Genomic DNA, 20,740 nt, shown 5'->3' on the forward strand with positions numbered 1-20,740 from the left:
GCACGCAGAAAAATACCTTTCACTGTACCTCGGTACAATAAGGCTTACTTGTTCTCACCTTCCCACACCAGTCTTCCCTGGATTATTGCTGCAATTTCTGCCACCATACTTCGCCCCCACTTCCCTTTCAGCATTCTGAAAAATGATTCCCTCCATGACACCCTGGTCCACTCATCAACTGTTCCCAAAAACTCCTCAGCTTGATCCTCCACAATACCCTGCTCTGCTCATCAATCATTACTAACAGCCACCCCACTTCCCACGGCTCCTTCCCATAAAAGTATAGAAGCTACAACTCCTACTTTTTCACCTCCTCCCTCCTCACCACCCAGGCCCCAAACAAATGATTTACTTGTTCATCTTTCAATTTAATATACCATTCTCACTATTCATGATTCAGTGTAGTTTACATTAGGATGGATGACGAATGGAGGATTTTCGGAATATTGAATTATGAACCTTTGGCAATTTAAGGGTCAAAAAGCCTGGGGTCAGAGTCTGCTTGTCTCATGTTTTTAAAAAGGATTTTGTTTTGCAGGACCTGGAAGCTTTTAGGAGCCAGAAGATGAAATTGACCAGAAGAATGTATTTTTAGTCTGGACTAATACATTGTGTTTGACTGGGGAATGTCCCTGGGGAGTTAATGTGCTTTCTGCTAAGAGAGTTAATTTATTTATCAGCTTGTTGAGGTTATGTAATTGCTGGGTGAAGCTAAGGGATTCAGAGACATTTTGAGAAAACTTTGGAGAGAAATTGAAGTCTGATCTGTCTGACACGGAGTCCTCAATTCTCTCCCAATAGGATAGTTACAAAAAGAGTAATAATATTTAAAGCCGAGCAGTCTTGTCTGAGGACAAGGAAGAAGCTGAAACATGCCAGGTGAACCACTTTTTTGAGGATATTCAGCCAAAATCTGAAGGGGTTCTAACAGGAACCAAATATGTTCTGTAAAGAAAGTATTACTCAATGCCATGCTGATATCAAGATGGATTGAGAGCTCTATGTTTCTTTTGTTGTTGTTTAATAGGAAATTGATAGTAGTGGTTAAGGGGTAATTGTATACTGTTCCTTTCAGGTGTGAAGTTAAAAGTTCAATATTGTACTCATAATGAAGTTTCGCTTTAAAAATATCAAATCATTCCTGAAGCGAATCATTTTTTCCACAGTCTTACAAAATAAACTAAAATAGTGGGGTTTCAGCCACTGGTGGAGTCTGGTCTGGGATCGTAATATGTAACCAAAAATAGATTCAGTGCCCACTTGGCAGAAGGTCGCCATTCAGTGTGCAGTGTGTTCCGAGTTTGTGGTTGCCTGTCATTTTAATTCTCTACCCAACTCCCACTCTGATCGTCACCTCTTATACCAGGTATTGTAAAACTCAGGGGTGAGACCCGCGGGTGGGTCACGGGCGGGTGTCGAGAGGGTCGTGGAGCCGTCCGTCGTGGCGCTCCCGATCGCGCAAATCTGCGTGCAACAGCCGGCTGCAAACGGACTTCAAAATGCCCGCTAACATGTAAAATAAATGTGGCCGCACTGCGCATGCGTGCCAGATCATCTTTTTGTTTTACAAGTTCAAGGGGGTTTTCATATTATTCATTTATTTTATTCATTTAATTTTTTTTTTTTCATTTATTTTATTCATTTTATTTTTTTCTTTGATAAAATTTTACAGGAAAAAAAATGCAGAACTTTGGACAGAAGGAGATTCCATACTTTCCGACACCGGAAGGCTTCACCTTCATCCAACAGGTTCCATTGGAGGGGCGTGTACGAGGACCAAAGTGACCCAAAACCATTTCCTCCATTTTTGCCAGCAGCAAACAAGGTAAGAGAAAACGGTGGGTCGCGCAGGTCGGCCAGCGTGGGTCACGAAGGTCGGCCGGCGTGGGTTGCGAAGGTCGGCTGGTTGGTAAAAATGGGTCCCCGGAAAAAAAGTTTGAAGAACACTGTCTTATACTGTTCAAATGAAGCTTAATGTAGTCTTAAGGAGTTGCATCTCATATTTTAATTGGGGCTTCACAGTCTTCCAAACTCAATCATTGAGTTCAGCAATTTCAGATCATAATCTCTGCCCTCATATTTGCAGGCGGAAGCTGTTGGTAATGATTCTCCTATTCCATTTTGCCTCCTCCTCGATTTAATCCATTGCCATATTTGGCTTGCATGCTTGTTCCTTTTGCCAATTAATCCTCCGTGCCTTCCACTCCATCACAAGGGTGGCATCCACTTTTATTCTTCTAAACAACCCCCCCCCCCCCAATCGCCCACACTCCATTGCTCTGCCTCTGCATTTTCTTAAAATCTGTCATAGCTATTTTACCTGTTCTGATGAAAGGCCACTGACCCGAAACCACGACTTGTTACTCTCCCCATAGGTGCTGCCTGGAGTGCTAAATACGTCCAGCGTTTCCTGTTTACACCAGATTTTCAGCATCAGCTGTATTTTCCTTTGGCTATAGTTTTAAAATGGTGTGATATCAGCTATTTCCCAATGTTCAGAGCACACTCGTTCTTGTATAGTTCAGAAGTCCAAATGTGTTACAGCAACCCAGATAGCTGATATCCTCGGAAATTGTGTCTTCTCACTAATATTGCAATCAAATGCGGGTCACGTCTCTTAGAGATTGACGCCGGAGTTCTCTTTTTTTTCTCTGAGGCAACATTTTGGGGCTCCACTTCATCGAAAGGAATCGCATAGCAGAATTGGCAGTGGTTTGGAGCATGCCATATCTGCCCATTCCTTTGGCCTGAAAATGATCCAAAAGGTAGGGAAATAAAGAAAACAGAAATAAAAATACCAAAACATACCTGCCAATATTCAATTTTTAAGCACGCAGTAATTATAGGCCAAATTATTCTCATTTGGTGCCCTATGTTGTATTCTTTCTGATGAAATGCTAAATGAAATGAAAATGAAAATTGCTTATTGTCACAAGTAGGCTTCAATGAAGTTACTGTGAAAAGCCCCTAGTCGCCACATTCCAGCGCCTGTCCGGGGAGGCTGGTACGGGAATCGAACCGTACTGCTGGCCTGCTTGGTCTGCTTTAAAAGCCAGCGATTTAGCCCAGTGAGCTAAACCAGCCCCTGGGACGATATGTACAATACTTGGCCTTGGAGCAATACAGTTCAGTTTTCTTTCTTTGTTTTCCTGTCTGCTCCACTCATATGGTTGCAACATTTTGATCTCTAGATGAGAGGCCTTCACAAGCCTACCCCGCCATAATCACCAATCTTGGATTTATTGGTGCAATGTTCAGCAAATAATTCGCATTCAAGACAATACAATGCATTCAACCGTTTATGCAGATATAATGTTCTGGAAAATAATAGGCTCATGATTAAAACAAGATACATAACCTGCAGTTTGCAACAGAGAACATCTTACAGAAACTGTTCAGAGAAGAAAGTGTGCTCTACTATTGTATGAAATGCCATTCGGTTAATTATTGTATCTCAATTGGTTAAACTATTCGAATCAGTTCCAAACATCTGAGTTACACAATGAGAGATCATACAGAGTAAAGCATCTATGGTGACAAGGCACATCAACAGGGAAGATTTCAATGCCTTGCTAATCTACATACCTTTTTAAAAAAATATAGACTATTTGTATATCAGGTAGTGAGCATGCCGTAATACTTCAAAGTTTCAACATTCTTGCTGTCGATTTGCATAGAAATATGCATAGATAAAAACATGCATAGAAAATAGAAACAGGAATAAACTATTTGGCCCTACGAGCCTGCTCCGCCATTCATTATCAGGGCTGACCATCAAATTCAATACCCTGATCCCACCTTCCCCCTATATCCTTTCAACCCTTCAGCCCCAAGAGCTATATCTAATTCCTTCTTGATATCAGGCAACATGTTGGCCTCACCGACTCTGTGATAGTGAATTCTACAGATTCACAACTCTGGGTGAAGAAATTTCTCCTCACCTCCATCCTAAAAGGTTTATTTACCCTTTATTCTCAAACTATGACCCCTAGTTCTGGATCCCCCACATTGGGAAACACTCTTTCTGAATCTTCTATGAGATCCCCTCTCACTATTCTGAACTCCAATGAATAAAATTTTCATTAGGTCTTTCCTCATATGACAGGCCCGCCATCCCAGGAATCAGCCTGGTAAACCTTCGCTGCACTCCCTCCATAGCAAGAACATCCTTCCTCAGATAAGGACACCAAACTGCACACAATACTCCAGGTGTGGCCTCACCAACACCCTATACAATTGCAGTAAAACATCCCTATTCCTATACTCAAATCCTCTCGCTATGAAGGGCAACATACCATTTGCTTTCTTTACTGCCTGCTGTAATTGCGCGCTTTCTTTCAGCGACTGATGCACGAGGACACCAAGGTCTCGCTGAGTATCCACTTCTCTCAATTTACACCCATTCAAATAATAATCTGCCTTCCTATTTTTGCTACCAAAGTGGATAACGTCATAGATATCCACATTATACTACATCTGCCATGCATATTCCATGCAAATGCCCACACACTCAGCATGTCCAAAACACAATGATGCATCTCTGCATCTTCCTCACAGCTCACCCTCCCACCCAACTTTGTATCATCTGCAAATTTGGAGATAATACATTTAGTTCCCTTGTCCAAATCATTCCTATATGGAGTCCTAGGACAGATCCCTGCAGTACCCTACTAGTCACTGCCTGCCAATCAGAAAAGGCCCCATTATTCCAACTCTTTGCTTCCTGTCTACTAACCAGCTTTTTATCCATCTCACGATACTACCCGCAATCCCATGTGCGTTAACTTTACAGAATAATCTGCTATGTGAGACCTTGTCGAAAGCCTTCTGAAAGTCTAAATAAACCACATCCATTAGTTATCCCTAGTCAACTCTACTAGTTACATCGTCAAAGAATTCTAGTAGATTTGTCAAGCATGATTTCCCTTTAGCAAATGCACGCTGGCATTGAATGATTACACCACTGCTTTCCAAATGCTGCGCGATAGAATCCTTGATAATGGACTTGAGCAACTTCCCTACTACCGACATTAGGCTCACCGGTCTAGAGTTCCCTGTTTTCCCTCTACCTCCCATTTTCAATAGCAGGCTTACATTAGCTATCCTCCAATCTGTAGGAATCATTCCAGAGTCCAAAGAATTATGGAAAATGACCACCAATAGATCTACTATTTCTATGGCCACTTCCTCAAGTACTCTGGGATGAAGATTATCAGGCCCTGGAGATATATCCACCGTCAATCCCATTCATTTCCCCAAAAGCATTTCTTTACTAATACTGATTTCCTTCAGCTCCTCACTAAAATTTGTGCTCTCAGAACTTCCAGTGCATTATTCATGTCTTCCTTTGTAAAGACAGAAGCAAGTATGAATTTAGTTCCTCAGCCATTTTTTGTTCCCTTGTTTTTGACTGTTAAGGAGCCTACTTTCATTTTTGTCAATCTTTTTCTCTTTACATACTTATAGAAACTTTTACAGTCAGTTTTTGTGTTCCCACCAGCTTACTTTGATACCCTATTTTCCCCTTCTTAATCAATCCCTTGATCTGCCTTTGCTGAATTTTAAACTGCTCCCAATCCTCAGGTCTATTGATTTTTCTTGCCAATTTGTACGCATCTACTTTGAATCTAATGCTATCTCTAATTTCCCTTGTATGCCATGGTTTGGCCACAGTTCCCTTTCCATTCTTATGCCAAATAGGAATAAACAACACCCTTTGAATGCCTGCCATTGCCTGTCCACCGTCCTTCCTTTCAGTAATGTTTCCCAGTCCATCATAGCCAACTTATGCCTCATGCCCTTATAATTACCTGAACTGAGATTCAGGACCATGGTCTCAGTATCAACTACCTCACTATCCACCTTAATAAAGAATTCTATCATATTATGGTCACTCATCCCAATGGGTTCTCTCAACTATATTACCAACTAATCCTTTCTCATTGCACAATACCCAGTCCACAATGGCCTGCTCTCTTGTTGGTTCCTCAACATATACCATTCCGTATACACTCCAGAAATTCCTCCTCTACTGTACTGTGACTAATTTGACTCTCCCAATCTACATGCAGATTAAAGTCACCCAGAATCACAGTTGTTCCTTTAGCGCATGCATCTTTGATTTCCTATCTAATGCTATTCCGAACATCATCAGTACAGTTTAGTGGTATGTATAGCACCCCCGCAAATGTTTTTTGTCCCTTGGTGCTTCTTAACTGGACCCATACAGATTCCACATTGTCTGTACTAATATCTTTCCTCAATGTTTTATCAATATCTTCTTTAAATCAACAATGCCACTACACCACCTTTCCCCTTCTGTCTGTCCTTCCTAAACACTGAATAGTCCTCAACCTTTCCATCCTTGGTCGCCTTAGAACCATGTCTTCATAATCCCAACTATATCATGTCCCTTTCCATCTATCTGCGCAACAAATTCATCCATTTTATTTTGAATGCTCCAAAGGTTCAGGTAAAAATCCTTAAGGCTAGTCCTTTTAACCATTCCTTGTCCCGTTTTTACTATTTTTTTACAGTGTCATCTGATTCTGGCTCTTGATTTATCTGCCTATCACTTTTCTTATTCTCCTTGCTGTCTTTTTCCCTTGCTCGTGATTCCGTTCGCTCTGCATCTTTACATGGCTTCCCATCCCCCTGTCATGTTAGTTTAAACCCCACCCCCCCAAAAAGGCCATCAGTCCTGGTCCTGCCCAAGTGTAACCCGTTCAGTTTGTACTGGTCCCATCTCCCCCAGAACTGGTCCCAATGCACCAGGAATCTGAAACCCTCCCCCTCACACCATCTTTTTCGCCATGTATTCATGCTATATATCCTGTTCAGGTTGAACATACCTGTCTGAGATGCCCTGCACCTTCAGAAGCTACGCAATAATGTTATCCCACTAAGAGACTCATCATTCATATCCACTGAAGTCAACTTCCCGTACTTCCTTTATAGATATTGACTAAATTCGCCAGAGAAAGTTATTGTTTGTTCACTCCAATGCAAGCACAATTTTAGCATTGAGATTTACTGATAAACAATGTTTCTCGTAACGAAAATTAACTTTTAGAATGGCGTAATCTCAGCCCTTAAAATATTATTGGAGATTTTTAAAAAGAAAGTAAATAACATTTTTCATTTCTTCTATCTCTCTTAAAAAAAGTTGTTATGCAAATTTTCAAAACATAATGAAGGCTTGTATCATTACAAATTAAGCTGCAAATGTCACATAAAAAATGTCACATAAAAAATGTCACATGGTACAAAGTCCAAAAAAAAAACAAAAATCAACTGCCAAACTGTTTCCTATTAACACATTTTCTTGTTGAAGCCGCTTTTGGATCTTGTTTACAGCTAAATTTTCCATTTAAAACAAAAAGCTACAACTTTAACCAGGATAATCTTAATCACTGGGAGGTCTATCCAATGAAAAAAACATGACAGCCTCTGTCGATCCTGCTTCAAGTACTTTTTCTCTCTGTCCTCTTACCCATTTTTCCATCCAATTCAACTTATTATGGACCATCAGTCCAACAAAAAGTTAAAATGAGACTTTTATTATGAATTTTAATGAAAACAATGGTGATCCCCTTTGGCACCATGGGGGCCGTTTGGGGCCACTAGTTAAAGGCTTTCAGAGAATAGATTGGAAAGGATGGGCTGAATAGGCACTAAGGGCTGCATTCTCCCGCCCCGCCCGCCTTAAGGAGGCCACGGGCAAGATGCCGACAATTTAAAAAATCCATTGACCTCGGGCAGGATTCTCCGGTCGCCGGGTGAATGCGGTCGGAGAATCTGTCCATAATTAATGGGAGAAATGCTGTTAAAACAGTTGGTATGGGCTTGAGTGCGTGAAATATAGCCCCAGCACTAGGAACAGGGTACACGAAAGGGACAATAGGTTGGGCGGAGTGTGCGTAATGTCCAGGCTGGAGAGTTCAGGAGGGAGAAAAGAAAAATTGGGAGCTATCATGAGTGCTGAAAACAATTACTTTTTTTTTCTTAAAAACAATCCAAGTGAGTTAGTATAGAACAATGTTAGATAGTCATTAACGTGAAAACAGAACTGTCAAGATGGTGGAAATCTAACTAGATGAACTGTGTGGTCATCTCGTTCAGCAATTTTTATGTTCCAATGTCTACTGAACTGCTGTGCATTACAGTTTTACATTTTCATTAATGGTATATAACTCCTTTAAAAACTGTAATGTAATGTGAGGTTTTCAACACGAGGCTAGAAATTGCAACCAATGATACGGATGTTTTAAATACAGAAGCACTTACCTTGTTTTTTCATCTCCTTCAGTTGACCTTTAAAGTGGATATATTTATCATTTTTGATTAGATCCTCATCTTTGTTCAGATTTTTCAGCTCATTGAACCTTTTATCTACAAGTGATTTCAAATCAGGCATTCGTTCTGGTCGCTCTTGCTTTATCTAGGAAAGGGAAGATTTATTCAATAAGAATGAGGATGATAGGATTTTAACACATTCATTTGAATTTAATCGCCTTTAATAATTATCTGCACATGATTAGCACTCAAACAACTAACTATAGGTGTTGTATTCTGCCATCCCCCAATATATCGAAGATAAATGTTCTTGTGTCTACCATCTACATGATCAACAAGCAAGCAATTTCTTCTTCATCAGTCAACTTCTTAGGTCTCAGTTATTCACCTTCATAGTAATAATTATAAAATGCAATCCATAAAAATGGCACAAATTCCTCCATATCCTAAAATTTCAGACGATATAAACAATTTAACTAGCAGACTGCAATTTCCAAATAATATAAAATAATGAATCCTGTGCAATAAAACTGGTAATTTACCATAAATCTGCAGAATTGTACACTAGTTACCTACTTTATACTTCCTTCATACTTTAATTATTCTTCACCGATCTCGGAACAAAATCCTTCTCCCCAAATTCAATTTGCTTAAATTCGGTATAAACCACAAAGAATAACATTTAGAACATGATAAACACAAAGAAAAACTTTTCTGGAACAAACATACAAACATACCCATAACCACATCTAACCCATAGTTCAAAAGCAAGGGGGTCCTGTTGGGGATTATCAGGAATTAGGAACAAAACTAAAGAACATAACCTCAAGGGCTACAATCTCTGGATTATTATCTGAGCCACATGCAAATTGGTATAAAGATAAGAAAATCAGGGAAGTAAGCACTTGGCTAAAGGAGTGGTGTGGGAAAGAGGGATTCTAATTTGTGAGGCACTGGTATCAATATTGGAACAGAAAGTAGCTGTATCATTGAGACAGGCTCCACCTGAACAGGTCTGAGACCAGTGTTCAAGTGGAAAGGCTAAATAGGGTGATCACAAGGACTTTAAACTAGTAAATGGCGGTGGGGGAGGGGAGTGGTGGCCTCGGGGGAAGTCAATACAGTTTCCAAAGCAAGTCACAGGACAGAGACTAAAGAAACAGTCAGGAATCCTACTTCAGGCACGGCTGGTAATGGCAAAACTATAAGAAATATATTGATTAAATCAGAAGAGAGAAATAATAAACTGGTGAAGAAAGCATCAGTGCTGAGGGATAGGTTTGAGTGTATGGCCCATGTGAGAGTTCTATATACAAATGCAGAGTTTAAGGAATAAATTAAATGAGCTGCAGGCACAAATTCAAATTGGAGATTGTGATACAGTAGCCGTTACTAAGACATGGCTGCAAGGTGGTCACAACTGGGAACTTGATAAACCAGGTTATAAAGTTGACAGGATGGTTAGGGAAAATGGCGGGGGGGGGGGGGGGGGGGGGGGGGGGGAGTAGCCTTACTGATTGAAACAGAATCAATTAATTGCTGAGAGAGGATATAATGAGGGGAATGCATCCAGTGGAGACCTTGTGGATGGACCGAGGAACAGTAAAGGATCGAAAACTGTAGTAGGTGTTGTTTATAGTCCCCTTGGTAGCAGCTTGGAGGTGCTAGATGAAATGAAATGAAAATCGCTTATTGTCACGAGTAGGCTACAATGAAGTTACTGTGAAAAGCCCCTAGTCGCCACATTCCGGCGCCTGTCCGGGGAGGCTGGTACGGGAATCGAACCGTGCTGCTGGCCTGCTGGGTCTGCTTTAAAAGCCAGCGATTTAGCTCAGTGAGACTGTATAAATGCAGAAATTAGGCAAGTGTGTTGCAAAGGCAAAGTGGTATTAATGAGGGATTTTAATTTTAACATAGATTGGGAGAGGCAGTCAAGTATCTGTCAGAAGAGTAGTGAATTTCTGGAGTGCGTCAGGGATAATTTCCGACAGCAATATGTCCTGGATGCAACAAGGGGACAAGCAATACTGTATTGGGTTTAGTATTGAGTAATGAGCTGGATTTAATTAGTAACGTAATTGTGCGTGAAGATTTATCAAATAGTGATCATAACATGATCGAGTTCAATGTAATGTTTGAAAGTGAAAAGCACAAATCAGATACTAAAATTTTAGATTCAAATTGGAGATTATGGTACAGCAGCTATTACTAAGACATGGCCGACTTTAATGATATGAGATGCAGACTGTCCATAGTAAACTGGGAAAATCTGCCAATGGGTAAAACAACTGAAGAACAGCGGAAGCCGTTTCAGGAAACATTTAACATGATACAGAGCCAGTTTATACCCTGAGAGGGAAAAGCTCCACTTCTCAGAAAAAAACAACCATGGACAACAAAAAAGTTAAGGGTCAGCATAAAACTAAAAGGGCTTACAAAAATGCAAAAGAAAAATGCAAAAGACAGCACAGGTGGGAACGAGACAAAAACCAGCAAAGGGCCTCAAAGCAGCTTATAAGAGCTCCTAAAAGGGATTATGAAAGGAAACTTGCAAGCAACATCAAAATCAATAAGGAGTAGTTATTTCGTTACATAAAGGAAAGCAGGTGGTCAGGAGCAATGTCAGCTTGCTAAAGACTGAAAGTGGGAATATTGTCAATGACTATGGGAAAATGGCAGACACGTTGAATAATTATTACTTTGCCTCAGTATTTGCCTTAGAAAAGGAGGATAGCTTGCCTGAAGCCCCAAGGACATTAATAGTGGATCGGGGACGAGGACTAAATAAAATTAGTGCAAGTAAAATTAGTGCAGGGGCCTCACGGTAGCATGGTGGTTAGCATCAATGCTTCACAGCTCCAGGGTCCCAGGTTCGATTCCCGGCTGGGTCACTGTCTGTGTGGAGTCTGCACGTCCTCCCCGTGTGTGCGTGGGTTTCCTCCGGGTGCTCCGGTTTCCTCCCACAGTCCAAAGATGTGCGGGTTAGGTGGATTGGCCATGCTAAATTGCCCGTAGTGTAAGGTTAATGGGGGGATTGTTGGGTTACGGGTATACGGGTTACGTGTGTTTAAGTAGGGTGATCATTGCTCGGCACAACATCGAGGGCCGAAGGGCCTGTTCTGTGCTGTACTGTTCTATGTTCTATGTTCTATAAAACATCAATAATGAGGAAATTAATGGAACTAAAGAATGACAGATCTCCAGGGCCTTACTGTTTCCATCTGAGGGTGTTAAAGGAAGTAGGTGAGCATATTGTAGATGTCCTAAGCTATAATCTTTCAGAGTTCCCAAGATTTAGGAGTCAGCCCTCTGGATTGGAAAATTGCCCACATCACTCCACTTTTTAAAGAAGAGCGGAAGAGGAAAACCAGGGTATTACAGGCCAGTCAGCCTAGCATCTGTGGTGGGGAAATTGTTGGGAGTCTATAATCAAGGATAGAGTTTAATGATATGACATGTCAAAATTTTCAGTTAATCAGAGAGAGCCAGTATGGTTTCATAAAAGGTCAGTCGTACCTGACAAACCTAATTAAAAAGGTAGTGGACAGGGGAATGTCTATTGATGTTGTTTATATTGACCTCCGGAAGGCATTTGATAAAGTTCCACAAAAGAGACTATTAACTAAGGTCGCAGGCCATGGGATTGAGGGCAAATTACTGACATGGCTGGGAAATCGGTTGAGTGGCAGGCAACAGAAAGTAGGGATAATGGTTAGGTACTCAAATTGGCTGGATGTTACTAGTGGTGTCCCACAGGGATCTGTGTTAGGGCCTCAATTGTTCACATTATTGATCAACGATTTGGATAATGGCATAGAAAGTCATATATCCAAATTTGCTGATGACACCAAGTTGGATGGCACTGTAGGCAGTGTAGGTGACAACACAACATTACAAAGGAATATTGATAGACCAGGTGAATGGACACAACTGTGGTAGATAAATTTCAGTGTAAGAACGTGTGAGATTATCCATTTTGTACCAAAAAAGGATAGATTAGTGTACTTTATAGATGGCATGTAGCTAAATTCAGTGGATGTGCAAAGAGACCTGGGAGTTCAGATGCATTGCTCTTTAAAATGCCACAAACACGTGCAGAAAGTAATCACGGTGGCTAATGGAATGCTGGCCTTTAGATCTACAAGGCTGAAGTCTAAGGACACGGAAGTTATCTTGCAGCTTTACAAAACCCTGGTTAGACCCCCCACTTGGGAATTCTGAGAGAAGATCTGGGCAGCACACCTTAGGAAGGATATTTTGGTCTTGGAGGGAGTGTAATGTAGGTTTACAAGAATTATACCTGAACTTCAAGGTGTTAAGTTATGAGAGATGATACAAATTAAGCCTATTTTCTTTAGCATCTAGAAGGTTAATGGGTGACCGATTGAAGTCTTCACGATACTAACAGGAAAAGACAGGGTAGATGAAGATGAACTGTTACCACTGGTTGGCGATACTAAAACTAGAGGGCATCGTCTAAAAACAAGGGCCAGACTACTCAGGGGAGATGTTAAGAAGCACTTCTACACGCAAAGAGTGGTACAGGTTTGTAACTCTCTCCCACAAAAGGGAATTGATGCTCAATCAGTTGTTCATTTTAAATCTGAGATAGCTACATTTTTGTTAAACAAAGGTACTAAGGGATACGGACCAAAAGCAGGTATATGGAGTTATCCCACCAATCGGCCATTATCTCATTGAATGGCGGAGCAGGTTCAAGGTGTTGAACGGCCTACTCCTGTTCCTACGTTCTACCACACCCCAAACAAAGGGCAATAGTGGGAGGGGCGGGGAGAGAATGGAGGAAGCAATAGAGTCAGGAAGAGGAGACTGCTGGATAGTGGAATACTGGTAAAGGGGAAGAGAGAAAAGGAGTATCACAGAACTGTGAAAATATGAATGTGTTAAAATATCAGCTGACTTCAATAAGGTAAAGGCAGGGAATTAGAAAATGTTGGGGAAAAGAGCCCTGTCAGAATCATTTGAAGGGAAAAGAAAGGTTCATGGATCAGGTACAAGAAAACACATTTTTTTCCCATACATTTAGAGTACCCAATTATTTTTTTCAAATTAAGGGGCAATTTACTGAGGCCAATCCACCTACTCTGCACATCTTTGGGTTGTGGGGGTGACATCCACGCAGACACGGGGAGAACGTGCAAACTCCACACAGACAGTGACCCGGGGCTTGGATCGAACCCAGGTCATCAATGCTGCATGCAGCAGTGCTAACCATTGCGCCGCCGTGCTGCCGACAAGGAAACACTTATATGGTGGATGAGAAAGGAGTCAAATTCAGTTTCCCAAAGAAGAATTTTAAAACCTAAGCAGCTTTAGTAACAAGGTTACGGTAACTGCAAACCCACTTCATACTGCTCTTCCAACCCACTTTCGTCCATCAACTCAAAGAAAGGCATTTCACTTTAAAGATGCACATACAGAAGGTAAACAAAACTTTAAATTTTTAAATGTTACTTTGAAAAGACAAGATGGTAACAATTATTCCAGATCTGAAATTATAGTTATGGTAGTCACCACTGATGTATTATACTGTAGAAATGGGTTTTACGGTAAGGCCCCTGTACTATAGGTACAGGGGTAGATCCCTGCCTGCTGGCTCCGCCCAGTAGGCGGAGTATAAATATGTGTGCTCTCCGTACAGCAGCCATTTCGTCAGCTGTAGGAGGCCACACATCTCAGTGTAATAAAGCCTCGATTACATTCTCGTTGTAATTGATAGTGCATCAATTTATTACACAGAGGTTTTTCAGAGATGGACCTCAAGCTGGATCGCCTGCAGCTGCATCCTCAAGCAGACAACGCCAAAAAAGACTTTGAACATTGGCTAGCCTGTTTTGAAGCTTACATCGGGTCTGCGCCAGACCCAATCCCAGAAGCTCCAGATTCTGTACACGTGGCTGAGCTCTAACGTTTTTCCCCTCGTCCAGGTGGCGCCGACCTACGTAGAAGCCATGGCGTTACTGAAGGAGAATTACGCTCAGCGGACCAACAAAATCTACGCCAGGCATCTTCTATCCACGCGGCACCAACTTCCCGGTGAGTCTGTGGAAGATTTCTGGCGTGCCCTGCTCGCCCTCGTGAGAGACTGTGACTGCCATGCCGTTTCGGCCACTGAACATTCAAACCTGCTGATGAGAGACGTGTTCGTTACGGGCATAGGGTCTGACTACATTCGCCAGCGCCTCTTAGAAGGGGCCACGCTTGACCTCGCGGCGACCAGAAAACTCACGTTCTCGCTTACGGTCACCTCACGCAACATATAGGCCTATGCCTTCAGGCCTATGCGCCGCCACCTTGCCAGCCCCAGGACACGTGCGGCCCGAGGACGCCGCCATCTTGCCTGCCCCAGGACACGTGCGGCCCTTGGGCCCCACCATCTTACCCGCCTCAGGACCCCTGCCCGTCGGGCACCTCATCAGGCCGCTCTTCGCCTGCAACCGCCGACGACCAGCCGCGTCTCACCTCGGTCACGATTGACCAGTCTCGACCGCACAACCTCATGACTGCTTCGACAAAGGTGAAGGTCGACGGGCACGAGATCTCTTGCCTTCTGGACTCCGGGACCACTGAGAACTTCATCCACCCCGATACGGTAAGGCGCTGCTCCCTCGCGGTACACCCCGCTAACCAGAGAGTCTCCCTGGCCTCCGGATCCCACTCCGTGGCGATCCGGGGGTACAGCATCGCCACCCTCACCATCCAGGGCATAGAGTTCAGCGGCTTCCGCCTCTACGTCCTCACCAACCTCTGCGCTGCCTTGCTACTCAGCCTGGACTTCCAGTGCAACCTCCAGAGCCTAACCCTGAAATCTGGCGGGCCCTTACCACCCCTTACTGTTTGCAGCTTCGCGACCCTTAAGGTCGACCAGCCTTCCCTTTTTGCAAACCTAACCCCAAATTGCAAATACGTCGCCACCAGGAGCAGATGGTACAACGCCCAGGTCAGGATCTGGGGCTGTTTAGCACACTGGGCTAAATCGCTGGCTTTGAAAGCAGACCAAGGCAGGCCAGCAGCACGGTTCAATTCCTGTAACAGCCTCCACAAACAGGCGCCGGAATGTGGCGACTAGGGGCTTTTCACAGTAACTTAATTGAAGCCTACTCGTGACAATAAGCGATTTTCATTTCATTTTCATCAGGTCTGAGGTCCAGCGACTGCTGCGGGAAGGCATCATCGAGGCCAGCAACAGCCCCTGGAGAGCCCAAGTGGTAGTGCTGAAAACCAGGAAGAAAAACAGGATTGTCGTTGACTACAGTCAGATCATCAACCGGTACATGCAGCTCGACGCATACCCCCTCCCACGCATATCTGATATGGTCAGTCAGATTGCACAATACCGGGTCTTCTCGACAGTGGACCTGAAATCTGCCTACTACCAGATCCCCATCCATAAGGCGGACCGCCCACACACTGCGTTCGATGCAAACGGCCGCCTTTACCATTTCCTTAGGGTTCCCTTCGGCGTCACCAACGGGGTCTCGGTCTTCCAACGGGAGATGGACCGAATGGTTGACCGGTACGGACTGCGGGCCACTTTCCTGTACCTGGACTACGTCACCAACTGCGGCCACGACCAGCAGGACCACAACGCTAACCTTTCCAAGTTTCTCCACACCGCCACTCTCCTCAACCTAACTTACAACAAGGAGAAGTGCGTGTTCAACACGAACCGATTAGCCATCCTCGGCTATGTGGTTCAGAACGGAGTTCTAGGGCCCGACCCCGATCGCATGCGCCCCCTCATGGAACTCCCCCTCCCCCACTTCCCCAAGGCCCTCAAACGTTGCGTGGGGTTCTTTTCGTATTACGCCCAGTGGGTCCCAAACTATGCGGACAAGGCCCGCACACTCATTCAATCCACCGGTTTCCCACTGACGGCCGAGGCTCATCAGGCCTTCGACCGTATCAAGGCAGACATCGCCAAGGTCGCGATGCACGCGGTCAACGATTCGCTCCCCTTCCAAGCCGAGAGCGATGCATCAGACGTCGCTGTGGCTGCCACTCTCAACCAGGCAGGCAGGCCCGTGGCATTCATTTCCCGCACCCTCCATGCCTCCGAAATTCGGCACTCCTCCATTGAAAAGAAGGCCCAAGCCATCGTTGAAGCTGTGCGACATTGGAGGCATTACCTGGCCGGCAGGAGATTCACTCTCCTTACCGACCAACGGTTGGTAGCCTTCATGTTCAACAACACACAGCGGGGCAAGATCAAAAACGATAAAATCTTGAGGTGGAGGATCGAGGTCTCCACCTATAATTACAAGATTTTGTATCGCCCCGGTAAGCTCAACGAGCCCCCCGATGCTCTATCCCAAGGTACATGTGCCAGCACACAAGTGGACTGACTCTGAACCCTGCACAACAATCTCCGTCACCCAGGAGTCACCCATTTTTACCACTTCATTAAGGCCCGCAATCTGCCCTACTCCATCGAGGAAGTCAGGGCCTGCCCACCGCAGCCCCGCTCCAGGACAATCCGTCCTCCCCTTGCTCCCACCCGGGGATGAAGAGGATTTTGACCTGCTCCCGGAGTCACCGAAGACCAAGCCGCGCCGGAGTCGCCACCAGCACTGCGGCGCTCTCGACCACAGATCAAGGCACCGGACCACCTGAATTTGTAATATTCTCTGCGATTTTTAAAAGCAACTTGTCTGTATATAGCTCTCCACCACCCCTGCTGGACTCATTTTTAACAGGGGGTGAATGTGGTAGTATATATATATATATATATATATATATATATATATTATATATATATGTGTTTTACGGTAAGGCCCCTGTACTACAGGTACAGGGTAGATCCCTGCCTGCTGGCTCCGCCCAGTAGGCGGAGTATAAATATGTGTGCTCTCCATACAGCAGCCATTTCGTCAGCTGCTGTAGGAGGCCACACATCTCTATGTAATAAAGCCTCGATTACATTCTCGTCGTAATTGATAGTGCATCAATAGTCAAAATGCATAGCAAATAGAGACACATGGCACAGCTTTATCGCGCATGTACCCAAAGCCAGATCAGACTTCCCAGAACTGGCAGCTGGTTAATCACCATCTCGCCATCCATCTGTCTCTTCTCTCTGTCTCTCTCCTTCTTTCTGTCTCTCTCTCTGTTTCTTTCTGTCTGTCTCTCTCTCTCTTTCTTTGTCTTTCTTTCTGTCTCTCTCTCTACCTCTTTCTCTCTTTCCGTCTCTCTCTCGTTCTGTCTCTCAATCTTTCTGTCTCTCAATCTTTCTGTCTCTCAATCTTTCTGTCTCTCAATCTTTCTGTCTCTCAATCTTTCTGTCTCTCAATCTTTCTGTCTCTCAATCTTTCTGTCTCTCAATCTTTCTGTCTCTCAATCTTTCTGTCTCTCAATCTTTCTGTCTCTCAATCTTTCTGTCTCTCAATCTTTCTGTCTCTCAATCTTTCTGTCTCTCAATCTTTCTGTCTCTCAATCTTTCTGTCTCTCAATCTTTCTGTCTCTCAATCTTTCTGTCTCTCAATCTTTCTGTCTCTCAATCTTTCTGTCTCTCAATCTTTCTGTCTCTCAATCTTTCTGTCTCTCAATCTTTCTGTCTCTCAATCTTTCTGTCTCTCTCACTCTTTCTCTTTCTGACTCACTCATTACTCCTAAAATGCGCCTCCTATTCTCTTTACCACCTCTCCTTAACGTCTCCCTTTACCACCTATCAAAGGTCCAAACCTCTCTCCTTGCTTCCTGTCCTCTTCTCAGGCCACCCCTCTCCCACATCTTCACCTGCTGCTAGATTTATACAAGCTCCATTCTTACTCTTTTTAAACTGGTAAAACAGGAGACTCTAACTCTTGAGCAGTAAACTACCTGACCACAATGCAGAGAACATGTACTAAACATGGTACTTCCTGAGGACTTTCATCTGCACATTTAACTATAGCCACTTCATTCACCATAGCTATTTGCTTCCAGAGGTAAAGCAATAGCTCTTTATCCCAGGAGTGATATAGATGTACATCCGCAGAAAACAGACACTAACTACAAACACTGTACGTGAAATGTGAAAGGAAGACTGGAATCCCTTAAGAGAGAGACAGGATCTCAAAGAAATTGGCTGTCTAAGTGTTCACTGACATCTGGGGGAGGGGGGGTGCAATTGTTGGGAAATCCACAGAATCAGTCTTGGTCACATTTGTCTTTTTTGTACAGTGTGGTATGTTCGATCACATTTTCCCTGTAAATTTACATATTAACGTACAAGATAGATTTGAAAATTGTTTTATCTTTCTGACCTTGTGCAGTAACATTTATTTTTGTTTGCTCAAAACCTGTGAAATCTTCTGGGTTTTATTCTCGTAGCTAGTGTCTTGAATCTCAAACTTTGTCTCCTTTAATCAAATGTTATTGCTTGCAGCAGGATCACACCAAGAACTTGGGGGGTCTGGTTCAGGATCAAAAGTACTCATGTATTGTAACTATTCCTTATTGTAACTATTCTCATTATGAGCAGCTTAAAACTACTTCCCAAACAAAGGTTTTGGCCTCACTTCATGCGCATGCCACGTTGAAGCCCGGAAGCCTCAAAATCCATATTTAGATCTGTAGTATGGTTTAGGAATGTGTTGGAATTGCAGAGAGCAGAATTAGGGTTTCAACTACAACATTTTACATCAAACCTGTGCATCTTAGTGTTCAGTCTGACCAAACAGAAACAGCAGAAAGATCCAAGTGTCCATTACCCATGCAACAATCACACTGGCATTATGGATAACACCAATCAAAAGAAAAAAAATCAACTGACTCTTCCTGATTTACTCTAACACAGGTCTACGAAATCTGAATAAGTGTAATAAATTTGGCACTTGAGCGCATGTTCTATGAGAAACTCATGAATAATTGAAATACTTGTTACTCCAGAAGATGGTGCTGTGCTAGACCATCGCAATATTAAAGGTCCACACACAATAGCTGTTATTGTACAGTAAATGATATTCCCAATTGCCAAATCTGGTCATCAAATTTCCAGAAATTCCTCAAAATGCCTTCCGAGTTGTTTGCTCGTTATCCAATATTTTTTGGGCAGCCATTGGAAGTTCTAATGTCTGATGCAACAGGTTCAACAAAAAAGAAAAGACCCATGCAGCAATCAACAAGATGTCGAACTTTGTCAGCAAAGCAATAGAATGCAAGACAATGTAAATCAAGTGCAACTCCATTGTGCTGTGCTCAAACTACACTTTGAATACTGCTTTTAGTTCTGGTTGCTAGGACACAAGGGAAACATTTGAACACTACAGACTGTGCAGACATGGGCCACAAGGCTAAAATCCAACTTTAATTTAAGCAATATCAGGAAATGATTGAGAAATGTTGGCTTTTAAGTATGGAAAGGGAGCGTCAGTGAGGTGATCTTAAAGCCAGTTATAATATGGATAAGGGAATGGGGATGGTAAACTCGGAATATTACTCTGAGTAACTGAGCGAGAATGAAAAGGGAGAATAGAATAAAACTCTCCTCTGCTTTGTACAAATAGCAGATGGATCTTGGTATCCTCGTACATGATTCACAGAAGGACAATAGTTTGGAAGTCCCGACACATGACCACTTAGAGGAGGGTGACCTACTCCTCAATTCAGCCTAATCTTGAACCGAAGAAAGGCGCTAACAACACTGAACCGAGGCATTCAGATTCACACTTCGGCCCCCGCAGCCAAAGGATACTGCCTCCCTGGGGGAACTAAATCGCAAGAATGGGAGTAGGCAAGAAACCGCCAAAAGGGTCATCTCAGGGGAGGGTGACCTTCTCTCCCGCCCGCCGTACCCTCTACCTGATCCAGATAGATGGAGTCAATACTGCCCTAAACTAGTCAATTGAGCTAAACTAGCACCCAACCACACTAGAATAGGTGCCAACAGACCAAGGATATTCACACACTTTTATATATACTGAACCAAGCAAACAAGCACTATCTCTAAGAACCCCATAGGCGCCACTAAGGCCGGGTCATCGACGGGATTCCATCCATTTCCCCTCATCAAAGAAACCTCATTAAGATGATATGCTCACTATACACTCCATGAAAGAAGTAACCACCGTCACATCTAAGTAAAGATAGAAGACCAACCCAAAACGCTAGATATCCAAGGATTAACCAACCACACCCAGGCATGCACGAATACATATTTCTCCCAACTCCAACAATATCAGACCCGCCAACAACAGGGGGGAAAAAAGAACCCAGTCGTTTCCATGATCTGCCCGCATCTTCATAGGCGATAAGCAAGGATTACTTCATCCCAAAATAACAAAAGTACAAAAAACATGACACCACTAGTTCTAACAGGGGTTCTCCTCAACCACAATGAGGACTGCTAAGGTCATACCACCTCAATACCAAACTACTTACCCGCCACCATGATGTGGTACTACATCTTATTTATAAGTAAAGCAGAGGGTATCACAAAACGTAC

At 43.3% G+C, this 20,740-nt stretch overlaps 1 protein-coding gene across 2 annotated transcripts in view; it reads right to left on the reverse strand.

Moving 5' to 3' along the window:
* The window catches only part of nsmce2 (NSE2 (MMS21) homolog, SMC5-SMC6 complex SUMO ligase), a 188,560-nt gene that overhangs the window by 116,552 nt on the left and 51,268 nt on the right, over positions 1-20,740 (reverse strand). For both annotated transcript variants that reach the window (XM_038810171.1, XM_038810172.1), the window contains exon 4: positions 8,287-8,440. In XM_038810171.1, coding sequence (XP_038666099.1) covers positions 8,287-8,440 — 154 coding nt within the window. The remainder of the gene's footprint in view (positions 1-8,286; positions 8,441-20,740) is intronic.

The sequence above is a fragment of the Scyliorhinus canicula genome, chromosome 10, assembly GCF_902713615.1.
Source record: "Scyliorhinus canicula chromosome 10, sScyCan1.1, whole genome shotgun sequence".
Lineage (NCBI taxonomy): Eukaryota > Metazoa > Chordata > Chondrichthyes > Carcharhiniformes > Scyliorhinidae > Scyliorhinus > Scyliorhinus canicula.